Raw genomic sequence first — 13,390 nt, 5'->3', positions numbered from 1 at the left:
TAGATATATTCTGCACATACTGCCAAAGGATAACTCATGAGATGTGAGAAATACCAGCAAAGTGTCTAAATGTATACCAAATTGCTGCAGTATTATTATTTGTCTTCCTTAATTTTCATACCCACAAACAGTCCATTAGCATCAACACAGATTTGAGGGTCTCCTTTACCGTACTATTTGCTTGTGAAGTTGTGTGTGTGTGTGTGTGAGAGAGAGAGAGAGAGAGAGAGAGAGAGAGAGAGAGAGAGAAGCACAATTCATGTAAAGATTAAAATTAAAATAAGCTAGAATCAATAGTTTTAACAAGAAGTCAAAATCCGATCTCAACAATCTGAAATATGGAGATGACAATAACAAGAAAACAGAATCACGATACTGGTTGTTACCCCCAGTCGAACAAAGCACAAAGAAAAGAAGAAAAATAACCGTGATACGTTCCCTGAAAAAGCAGCTGAACAAATAGTTATACTTGTTCATCAGCCAATATCATTCTAAAACACGATAAACAACAAGGAATACAATTTTTCTCTTAAACTCGTTCAAGTTTCAGCGGTAAAAACGAAAACTGAACGAAGAAAAGAAAACTTAATTTCGATCCATTTATATTTTGAAATCACCCCTCTCACACAACACTTCAATGGGAAAGACACGAGAGATAACTTACCGCTTGGACTCTCTTTTTAAATTCCACGAAGCTAAATAAGCCGCCTGTTGGTATTTTAACTTCTGGTACATCAGATTCGCGTCGATCAAAAACGTAAACAAATGCATCGTCATCTTCCATCGTGGGTTCGTCTTCTCCAACGCTTTTGCGTGAAGTCATTTCTTTTAATTCTACACCGGTGTCTAAATAGAATTCATACCTTTATTAAAGATCCCGCTTAACGTAAACCGGGCTGTCTCCCACTTAAGCAAATGACTTCCACGTTCGTTGTCCTTGTTATTATAACTACTACTACTACTACTACTACTACCGGTAGTCCTTGCAATACACAGACCTTACTTGAAATGGACTAAATAAAACCTATATTAAAAACCTGATTGTATTCGTCAAAGCGACACAAGCCACTATAGAACCGTTGCCAAAATATAGTATGATGGCATGCTTACAAGTACATGCAATACTCATTTGACTAAGAAATTATTTGTTAAGTCGGCATCGAAAGCAATTTTAACATTCACAGGGTGGCTGGTAAGGAGTTCCACAGGCGGATTCCTGATTGGAAGAAGGAGTCTTTGTATGCATTGACTCTGGTGAAAGGGACGAGAAATCTGCATAAATGTCATCTATACTACTGTAGGCAAATACTAATTCTACTTTCACAAGTACTTCACAGACATTGTGGAAGTATGAAACTAGTCAAGGAAGTATTGAAAATAATATCTAAATATAAATGAATAAGCACTCAATATCAATGGATATGTGCTGAATAACAATGGATATGCGCTAAATGAAAATGGATATGTTTTAATTATAATGGAAATGTGAATATAAATTAATGAGTGCCTAACACAAATTAATGTGAGCTGAAAATAAATGGACATGTGCGTATTATAAATGAATATCTGTTGAACATAAATAGTAATTGAATATAAATGGATATGTGAATATAAAATTTGATATGCACTGAATAAATGGATATTCGCGTAACATAAATTGATATGTGATGATTATAAATGTATATGTACTGAATATAAGTAGATTTGTGCTTATTATAAACAGATATGCGCTGCATATAAATCAAAATGTACTGCATATAAATGGATACGTGCTGATTATAAATGGATATGTCCTGAATAAAAATGGAAATGTGCTAATTAAAAATAGATATGTACTGAATAATGGATATGTGCTTATCATAAATGGATAGGCGCTGAATAGAAATCAATATGTGCTGAATATAAATGGATAAATGCTGAATAAATGGATGTGTACTGAATATAAATGGATATGTGCTGAATATAAATGGATATGTGCTGAATATAAATGGATATGTGCTGACTATAGTTATTTGTGCTGAGTATAAATCAGCATGTGCTGCATATAAATGGATTTGTGAATATAAATGGATTTGTGCTGATTATAAATGGATATGCGCTGAATATAAATGGATATGTGCTGATTATAAATGGATACATTAGCGGAGAATATTCATAAGAGAGTGAGTGCAGTATTGCCAAGAAAAGTGATTGAAATTGGCTGAGAAAGTGTCAAATCTTCTAGCTGTACAGTTCGCTGAAAAGGTAGATAAATAATTAGTGCATGAACTGCTTACTCTCCAATGTTACTGAACCCAGAATTGTACCAATATATAAACACACAGCTCTAATATTAACTATAACAATAACAGAATCCATATCTGTATCAATAACTAAATCCATAACTGTATCAATTTCTGAACCCACACCTATAGCAATAACTGAATTTTAGCGGCATTCACTCTGCTGCACTAACCAGAGTCTCGCGTTCTCGGGTTATTTAGGATACGCCTTTATAATGGAGTGATACCCAGCTGTATCTGTCTTAGAAATGGCGCTCCAGATTGTAACATATTTCTACCGCCAGCGGGATACCGTCGTATTCCGGGCTTCTCATGGGCGCGTGGATGCCAGCTAGATCGTCGAGAGGATCATCTTTTGGATTGCAGAATGGATCGCCGACTGGGTCGTTTTTTGGAACGCCGACATGTGCTTACTCCGGTTTTGTAGCTTATACTGCTTCAATCGCAAGTGACGTCTTCACACCAGGTCACATCATACCTCACCACCCTTGGAACTGACTGACTGACTGAGCTTGAATTTAAGACGTGTACGGACACTTGGCCATATAGGTCTACATGAGAGGTGGGAAAGAAACCACCGTCCAACAAGATTTAATCCTTAATTTGAGTGCAAAGACACTTATTTCGGGGATTTAATTACTCGTATAGTGGAAAACAGGATTCAACACTCAACGCTTTACTGCATGCACCGCATGCTTAGTTTTCATATCCGGTCGAGGAAAGGGCTGGAAAGGTGCGGAAGGAGACGCTGCGGTCGAAGGGCTCGAGCTGATCCAGGTTCTTAATTTGAAGGTTTTGATTGCCAAAACTAACATTTCGTCGTCTTGCTCCTGGTACTTTTTAGTGGATTTGATGAAAACACCCACTGAGTGGTGTCTAATTAAGTTTTTAATCATCGTCACCTAGTGTGACAGGGCATGATTCTTGGGAGTTTTAACCACCTTATAGTGGCTTGTTTATTGAAGGTTTGTTGCCTATTGTTGTTTTCGTCCGGTGATTGAGAGGCATTGTGTCAAATTAGATCACACCTTGTGCGATGGGCCCTGATAGTCGGGGCTTTTGACCACCTTATATTCATATAGTGTTGGTAGAGTCAGTTGGTTCAGGTCCTTTTGCTAGTTGTTTTAGGTGCACGAAGCATTGCCATCTTGTGTGGCAGGACCTGATGGTCTGGGCGTAGGAGCCACTTATATTGTCTAAGTTGAATTCAGGTTGGGCTAGATGTTTTAATTAGGTTTACTTCTGTGATGGTGACGGAAAAAGAGCAAGATGTTATGGGTGCAGACGTTAGTTCTTAGATGGAATACTGCTTGTCTGGATGGTTTCCGTGCGAGTAGCATGCATTAAGATTGACTACAGTTTTCCCGGCTACTGTTTCAATTTAAGTCGTTGCTATACAGCTGGGTCCTTCGACTTCTTCGACTCTCTGGAACTTGTAGCTGGGGAGGTGATCTATTGTGGGCTGGGTTTAAAGAAAATTGTGAGTAAAGTGCATCTGGTTGGACTACGGACTTTTTCCCAAACTACTGTTTAATTTAAGTCGTTGCTATAAAGCAGGATACTTCGACCTCTCCGACTGTCTGGAACTGGTATCTGGGGAGATAATTTGATTTATCCTAAGTTAAATATTTGGTTTATTTGTGCCTGTCACAGTGTGGGCTCTTTATATATATATATATATATATATATATATATATATATATATATATATATATATATATATATCGTCCGTAGGACATGTTTCTGTCACATGCATGATGTGGCCTTCTTTATTGTTGTTCTAACCAAAGAAATGACGTAGGTTTATGAGTGTATGCCCAGGAAACGCATCTCATTCGCGAGCATGTGGGGCGGGCTGGTGGGTTAATCATAAGCGGATGGCGTTCGCGGAAGGCGGAACTTTTGTGTGTGTTTCCTTTCTAGAGCCTGCGCCGTCAGTGAGCTAGGAAAAATGGTATATGACCAGCGACGCGATTGGATTGGGGGATGTCGGGTCTGGTATTGGGTATGTAAGAGGTACTGTCCACAATGAACAGAGTCATTTCCTATTTGAGTTTTCACTGCTCTTAGCTGCAGTTCCATTTCTGGCCGTCGTCGTAGACTTTGTATTAGAGGCAGTCGAGGGAGAAGGAATGCAGCGCGAAGTAGGCTTCAAGACTTAAGCAGAGCAGGCAGGTTGGCTTAATGTAGATTGAGTCGATTGAGACCTGTATAGTTCATTGTGGAACACTTTCAGCATGCCGATAAGGCTGATGTCTGCTCATCCCAGTAGAGAGTGGGTGTGCTTTGGATGAGAACTGTCCTTGCGTGTGATTACGTGCCCTAATAGCACCTTGCAATAACCAGCCAAAGAGTTAGTTTCGCGGTTGATGCTCACCAGATAATTCAGCTTCCTCAGGTTGGTTACCAACCAGCGCGTCATGCATTTTCATCCACTGCTACTGCTGACTGTGAACTGGGCGACGACGATTAGCCATAATTTCCTTGTCCTCCGGCATCCAGACTTTTAAATGCTTCTATTAGTTGATGATGGCCTCGGCCACCTCGAATGCATGAGCACACCCGTCTCGGCCATAAACGTCAGCAGTCACGGTATTTGCCATCGGCCTTGGTGTCTGATGGGTTACTGAATTAGCGACTGAACTTGGCGGGGATGATCTTTGGGCAATCGGACACGAAGGCACAGGAGCGCAGTTGTGTGAATCCAGGTCGATCATAATCGGCTAATGGCTACCCATCTTCTTTGCGGTCTTGTGAGAGAAACTTAATGTGTAAAAAGTTTTCTCTGTCTGGGGGAGGATCGCGAGAATGGCTGGCTCTGCGTCGCTCATTTGGCTATTCAGTACAAGACGTCCACCCCAGGGTTTGTGCCTGGGCATTGTTTTGAGGCCCAGAGCTCGAAAGGTTCACTCTCTTCAATGGAAAAGGTGCTGAGGAAGGACGCTGTTCCGTCGACCTCGAACTCATCTTTGTCGTCAAGGTGATGCTGGACCCAAGTCTCTGGTGATAAGCGCGGAATGCAGTTTCGCTTTGTCAAGGTCGAAGGGAACTTCTGGTGCCCCGAGCTTGACGGCGCAATGCGGTTGGCTTCCTGCCTTGCTCTTTATTTCTACCCTAGAGTCTCGAGAGCTCTGAAATGACGTCCATCCGGTATTTTAGCTGTTTTTGGAATTGTGAAAGTGCATTTGCTGCTTCTCGGGTAACGGGGCCAGATCCCTGTCAATATTTCGTCTTCTTCGCTCAGTAAGCATGCCGGCTGGGTGACATATGGATAGCTAAGCGGTTAGGATTTCTTTAGATGAAAGATACTTACACGTGGATATCTGCGAACAGCAGAAATTCGGAGAACAATATGGAGCTGTTTTTCTGTTTTATCCCTCTTTTAGTTTGTGTTTGTAAAGACTCAGAGCCACAAACCCTGCAAAACGCGTAGCGCTTATTTACACCAATACACTCTGTACAAATATAGATACCACCCTCCTACGGAGTTAATGTGCGTGCTTGTTACAGTGTTAGTTTACATAGCTCTTGTTTCACCTCTATCTTTTCCAAGGTACTTCAAGCGCAGGTTTTTTGTCCGCAACACATGCCGTCAACTGTAAACCCTGCTGATGCGTAGTTCCAAACAGGCCACACCCTGGATGGGAGATATATCTTGGTCGACTGGATGTCACGAGATAAATACTATCACATATCAAATTCTGAACTGAAAAATCAATGTCAGTATATGTCTGAAAATCAATCATACACCCATCACACTTGTTTATGAACTATACATTAACCATACTTGTTTGTAATTCCATATATCAATCGCACCCGTTGACAATTCCATACTTACCGTGAATTGACAGAACCATTTATCAACGATACTTGTTTATAATTCAAGATAAAAATCAGGTATGTTAATAGATTGATTATATTAATCATATTTCTTGATCGATCCATATTTAAATAATATATTTTTACAAGTGTAATGCATTGATCAAATTTGTTGACATACAGAATTGTTCGAGATTATTTGTTGAAATTACATGCATTGATTGGTTCGGTTTAGGAACGATATAACGTAAGGTAAGCAAGAGTAAGGTGTAAGATTCAATCATCAATTAATTTGCATTTGTGCTTATTGTTTTCAATTAATCCAATCCGTCCTGTTTCACCATTATTATGTTACTTAAATGATCGATTTAAAGTACTGAACATATGGATACAAGTTTTAGGATTTAAAAGTAAAGCTGAATTCTGAAAAGAGACTTTACTAATTCTCCTGATTTGAGGATCTCTGTCTACTAATATTATTTTACTAATACTTTCTTTCACAATACGCCCATAAAACTGTACGTGTTTTGAAACTGGTTTGCTATATACTTTTATTATTTTTAGGTTAACCCTTGCGTATAGAATTGTATTGGTTCAGTCCTGGTTTCAGTTATTGATAGTTATTGCTACATCTGTGGGTTCATATATTGGCACGGTTGTTGGTTCAGTTATTGCTACAGCTGTGAGTTCATATATTGGCACGGTTGATGGTTTATTTATTGTTACAGCTGTGGATTCAAATACTGGTACAGTTATGGGTTCTTTTATTGCTACAGCTGTGGATTCAAATATTGGTACAGTTATGGGTTCATTTATTGCTACAGCTGTGGATTCAAATAATGTTACAGTTATGGGTTCATTTATTGCTAAAGCTGTGGATTCAAATACTGGTACAGTTATGGGTTCTTTTATTGCTACAGCTGTGGATTCAAATATTGGTACAGTTATGGGTTCATTTATTGCTAAAGCTGTGGATTCAAATACTGGTACAGTTATGGGTTCTTTTATTGCTACAGCTGTGGATTCAAATATTGGTACAGTTATGGGTTCTTTTATTGCTACAGCTGTGGATTCAAATATTGGTACAGTTATGGGTTCTTTTATTGCTACAGCTGTGGATTCAAATATTGGTACAGTTATGGGTTCATTTATTGCTAAAGCTGTGGATTCAAATAATGTTACAGTTATGGGTTCATTTATTGCTAAAGCTGTGGATTCAAATACTGGTACAGTTATGGGTTCAGTTATTGATCGATTTATTGATAGCGTTATTGCTATGTAGATAGTATTTCATGCAGTAATTCTTCAGCTACCTTTTTTGCTAAATTTACAGCGAACAGATTAACCTCTTTCTTAATATTTCGCTCGGTCTCTTAATATTCCCCGCTATTATGTGCATTTATGTTCAGCACATATCCATTTATATTCAGCACATATCCATTTATATTCAACACATTTCCATTTATATTCAGTGCATATCCATTTATATTCAGCACATATCCATTTATATTCACACATCTATTTATATTCAGTTCATATCTATTTATATTCAGCACATATCCAGTTATATTCAGCACACATCCATTTATTATCAGCACATACCCATTTATATTCAGCACACATCCATTTATATTCAGTGCATATCCATTTATATTCAGCACATACCCATTTATATTCAGCATACATCCATTTATTTGAAGTACATATCCATTTTTTTTCAACACTTATCCATTTATACTCGGCAAATATCCATTTATATTCACACATCCATCTGTATTCAGTATATATCCAGTTATATTCAGCACACATCCATTTATTATCAGCATATATCCATTTATATTCACATATCCATTTATATTCAGTACACATCCAGGTATATTCAGCACACATCCATTTTTAATCAGCACATATCCATTTATATTCACATAGCATTAATAATAAGCACATATATATTTATAATCAGCACACATCGATTTCCATTCAACACATATCAATTTATATTGACATGTCCGTCAGCGCATATCCATTTATATACAGCACATAAACATTTATATTCAGCACATATCCATTTATGTTCATTACATATCCACTTATGTTCATTACACATCCATTTATGTTCATTACATATCCATTTATGTTCAGTACAGCATGTTCAATACTTCCATAATCTCTGTACTTATAGAAAAAACATTAATAGGTGCCTACAGCAGTATAAGTAGTAATGTGGGATACCTTAGCCTCAATGGGAATTAGCATTACAGGACCCCAAATATACTATCCACACAAACGTACGCGAACGCATAAAAACCCCAAATATACTATCCATACAACGTCGCTAACGCATACAAACCCCAAATATACTATCCACACAACGTCGCTAACGCATACAAGCCCCAAATATACTATCCACACTCGGGAGGAAGAAGAAAAAAAAAACAACCAAATATACGATCTACACAACGTACGCGAACACACACACACACACACACACACACACACACGCACACCACAGAGGGAAGAAGAAGAAAACCATTATACACTATCCACACGGAGTGAAGAAATAACCCTTTATATATACTATCAACAGAGAGTGAAGAAAATAACCCATTATATTCCATCAACACAGAGTGAAGAAGAAAAAGTTGTTTGAAAGCACCTAAGCCCTCACCTGCAGTGACCAACTCTGCCAAACACCTACACCCCACCCACCACTCCCAACACTACAAAACCCATTTAACCCGTTATTTTATGGCATCAGTGTGTGATTTAGGAAACATCAAGACAAAAAATGATGGATGAATAGACTGACTATTGTTTACCTACTTGCATGCATAAAGAGCGTGCGTGAAGGAAAACATCCTTCCATTTCAGTTCTAACTAAAACATGATCCAGAGGGATAGAGAGAGAGGTGAAAGAGCACAATTTCATAAAGTGTGAGTAAAAACAAAACACGCCATCCTTATTATACAATGTCAAGACCAAGAGACACTTACGTTTTCTTTCTGGTCTATTCTCTTTTAGAAGGTAGTATGAAAGTTCACATCAGGGCCAACGCATCGGCTCACATTGTCAATTTTTCCATTTCCATGTCTTTACTGGCACAAGTTCTTCGTCATCTTCAATTTCTTCTTCTTCTGAATCCCTCTTCTCTGTTTCGTCTTGTTTTTGTTTCTTCTCTTTTCTCGTAGGGCACTCTGAATTCCAGTGTCCTTTCTCCTGATAACGATATTAGGTATCTTGACTTTTGTCTCTCTTTCTTAGACGAAGCAGGTATTCTGGAGACAAATACCCATTTACCTTTGCAGATATAGCAAACTTCATTAGCACTTACACACTTTCGTATGACTCTCATCAAATCAACGACCAAAAGAGTAAGTTTTGTTGCCACTTTCGCATGTGAATTATGTTTTCGTATGACTTTTAGCAAATATTTGACCAGCAGGTCGATCTGTGCTGACTCTTCCATCTTCTTGATCGTTTGAGAGTGGAATGAATACTCTGGCGCTAAGACACTCTCCTTATATACAGGGACCTGCTGCGTATGAAACCTAGTCAAATGTAATTTTGCAATAAGATGAAACGATTTCATTGAGGAAGTAAAAGGCAATGATGTACCGTATCGCCTCACACAAAACCTGAAGTGTTATTTCAAATCCGTGTCAGCGATTTCGAAGACGACATAACTGAGCTTTAATCAATGCTCTCCAATTATGACACAAAACCACGAGTCCTGATTCACGCCAAAAGAAATTTCGTTCGGTCCATAAAAAATAGTATCACATCTGAGAAACGCAAAAACGAACTTCCAGAAAACTGAGAACGACGGCTTACACCTACAACGTAAATGTATGAGTTCAAGTAGTGCGTAAAACTTAGTCAAATTAAATTTTTATAGTCAAGACGAAACGATCTCTTTTCGAAGAAGAAAGCAGACACCAAGCGACAATGGCGATCCGTGTCACACAACACTTTTCAAAATGTGTATTATTAGAGGTTTGTTCTAGCGATCTGCACGGTTAAATTAAATGTTGATGTATTTTGCAATAAGACGGACACAATTTCCATGGGATCGCCCATGGTACCATTGTTCGTGCATTAGTTTAATTTTTTTAAATATTTTTTTTTATATAAATCGCCTATAGGATAGACCCAGTAAAGCATGGCCATTCTCGTCACTGTCTGAATAGCTACTCAAGTCAAATCGAAGTGAACGTGGTAAGAAAATAAGTATAGCCAATGAAATGGCTTACAACGGGTGATGCATTGTTTTGTTCTAGGACTGTGTGGCATAACAATCCCTACGCTCTTGCATTGTTACCATTACAGTGCAGACAGACTGGAATGTGAACTTACAAGCCCTCTTTGTGTATTGTACCATTTCTTCTTACCACATCAAAATACTGAGTGTCACAGTATTGGTTCGCGTTTTCAAGCTGACCATTTTTTTATATCTTACTTAAACATTTTAACATAAACACTCACACTCACATCGGTAGAGTCAGAGCAGACGTGTTACAGTATTGAGGGGCATGTTATCTTTTTTTCTTTTCAAACTAATAAATTTGGGGTTTGGATGAAGTAAAGAACCGAAAGTACAATGAACCTCAAGGATGATGACCCAATCTGTCTGTCTATTGATGCGTGTATTTACTTAAGAAGAAATATGACCTCTAAAACACAAAGAGATACGGCAAGCATGATTAGATTAAACACAACGATGTTTTCCTTCACGCCCGTGTAATTTAGAGATTCAATCGTCTTTCAAGACAAACTTGGTCTCCTTTTGTAGGGCTTGAAATAATAAAAAAAAACAACTGAAAAATCTTAAGCACTTTGCTATAGATAATTTCATCAACAGACTAAACAAGATAAATATCGTTACAACACTAGAAAGCCTTAAATCTTCTATAAAAAAGAAATGCATCAAAAAATTAAAGATTAACGATAACTAACCAATGAAACCGAATTTAACGAAGGCAATGACATGTGAAGAAATGCCTCTCACTTTGGAAAGGTAGGCGAATGTACTCTGTCATGCAACATCAACTTGAAAAAAATTATAAACAGAGAGAAACCTGAATTCAAAATTCAGTTGTTTTTTTCTTCAAAATTGTTTCGTTTCTTTTTTCTTTTTTTGGAACAAATCTAAGCACTAATATAGAGTGGAAAAGGGAAAATGCACATACAAGCTTTGATATTTCTGAAAAAAATGAGGGGATATTCCTAACGTTCATAATCACCTATACATGCTTGGACTTGTCTGTGACTTATCCACAAAGCAAGATGTACATATTTCTGGTCAAGCTGCAAGTGTGTGCGTGTTTTTGAAAATGGTAAAAATTGGATATACAATTTTCTCGTGACACTTATAAAGTGAAGAGTCTGTGCAAGTGTCAAAAGCCAAAGTCATATAAGTTTTGTATTTTGTACGGCTTGTAAAGATTTCCACTTTAGAAAATGTGAAGTATCACAAGTTATTATCACAAACAGAAGTGGAACATAGGGGCTTGCAAGAATGAAAATAACCCAGACAGTTGGTGTCATCAAGAGTGCTAGAGACGGTACCCGAACTTGCTTGCTTGCTTACTTGAATTAAAGTGATTTTCGCTCTAATGGAGCATGTATCACTGGTTTAATAACGCACCGCGTGATTTTTAATTACTCCTGGGGAAGGAAAGAGAGTCTCATCCCCCAGGCTTTTGTGTACTCACAGACTATTTTTAAATTTAGCCACTTAGGTGTAGGACTAACTAGTCCTTAACAACCTGGCTGAAAGGCTTTAAACATGAGTGGGAATTGTCTCACCACACACTCATTTTTCTGTCCGTGCGTGGTAAAGGAGGAAATAGGTGCTCAGCAAGACAGCCATGGATGTTAAGTACTCACCAAAACGCTAGCCAGTACTTATTTCAAATCAAGTCGTGTCACCAAAAAAGACGACGTGTACGACATCAAAGGCATTGTCAAACGCAGAAACCGTAAAGTGGGCAAACGACGTGTCAAAGAAGTCAAAGTACGTTGGAAAGGATATCCGCCCAGTTTTCATTCTTGGATCGAAACACAATACACCACGAAGGTTTGGCAGAAAAAGACGATTTGCGTTTTAGGCACACGTTCTCCATACCACACCCACAAGGGTTGTTTTTGTAAATCTTGCAGAGAAGAATTGGGTGAAGGAGTGATCGCAGTAGCTGAATCTGCGTGAAAGCGAATGATGGTCACTTCTTTTTATAGTCGATGACGTGCGAAGCGTCGATCCAAGAATGAAAACACGTCGTCTTTTTTGGTGACACGACTTGATTTGAAATAAGTACTGGCTAGCGTTTTGGTGAGTACTTAACATCCATGGCTGTCTTGCTGAGCACCTATTTCCTCCTTTACCACGCTCGTTTGTGTGGATAGTATATTTGGGGTTTGTATGCGTTTGCGTACGTTTGTGTGGATAGTATATTTGGGGTTTGTATGCGTTTGCGTACGTTTGTATGGATAGTATATTTTGGGGTTTGTATGCGTTTGCGTACGTTTGTGTGGATAGTATATTTGGGGTTTGTATGCGTTCGCGTACGTTTGTGTGGATAGTTTATTTGGGGTTTGTATTATCTCCCTTCTGTGTTGATAGTATATTTGGGGTTTGTTTTTTCCTCTTCCCTCTGTGTGTGTGTGTGTGCGTGCGTATGTCTGCGCGCGTACGTTGTGTGTGTGTGTGTATTGGTCTCTGTTTGTCCCTATAAAACTCACTTTATCCCTATCAGATACACTCTACCTACCTACCTGCAGTAGCGTGTATTCACGTCAGCCACTTGCAACACTGTTGACATTTATCCCTTAGTGTTCAGTACAGTGACGTCACTGACGCTGGAAATTTCGAGACTATAAATATGGACTTGGGGATTTCCACAGGTTGTAGCTATACTTATGTACTAGAGTTCATAAACAGGAACGTCACTCAAGCTGAGGCTATAAAAAGATAGTGGGATTTTCCAAAGGAATAACCCACAAGTTGTAGTATAAATAGATAGCGGGATTTCATAGGAATTTTAGCTGATTATAGCTATAAATAGATACATGGGTGTTTATCCACGATCGTCACACAAGATGATATTTTAAGTAGTTACTAATTTTATCCATTTTAGTCTAAACCATTGTAACTTAATTTTCGGGGATATGTTTATTTTCCTTTAAATTCTGGGACAATTTCGTCATTTTAGCGTTACTTTTAGTCATATCCATTTTGTCGTTGAGCATTTCCTTGATTATAGCTATTTATAGCATCATTATAATTATGCAA

At 38.2% G+C, this 13,390-nt stretch overlaps 1 protein-coding gene across 1 annotated transcript in view; it reads right to left on the bottom strand.

Annotated features, from left to right (window-relative positions):
* Positions 1-825, bottom strand: part of LOC149783381 (structural maintenance of chromosomes flexible hinge domain-containing protein 1-like) — a 163,547-nt gene extending 162,722 nt beyond the window's left edge. Inside the window, exon 1 of the mRNA XM_089931608.1 lies at positions 665-825. Within this exon, the coding sequence (XP_089787734.1) occupies positions 665-823 (159 nt within the window). The 5' untranslated portion in view covers positions 824-825. The remainder of the gene's footprint in view (positions 1-664) is intronic.
* Positions 826-13,390: the final 12,565 nt, after the last annotated feature.

The sequence above is a fragment of the Sinohyriopsis cumingii genome, chromosome 14, assembly GCF_028554795.1.
Source record: "Sinohyriopsis cumingii isolate HCF-2022 chromosome 14, ASM2855479v2, whole genome shotgun sequence".
NCBI lineage: Eukaryota > Metazoa > Mollusca > Bivalvia > Unionida > Unionidae > Sinohyriopsis > Sinohyriopsis cumingii.
The sequence above is the reverse complement of the archived record's forward strand: the minus strand, read 5'-3'. Positions and strand labels throughout refer to the sequence as shown.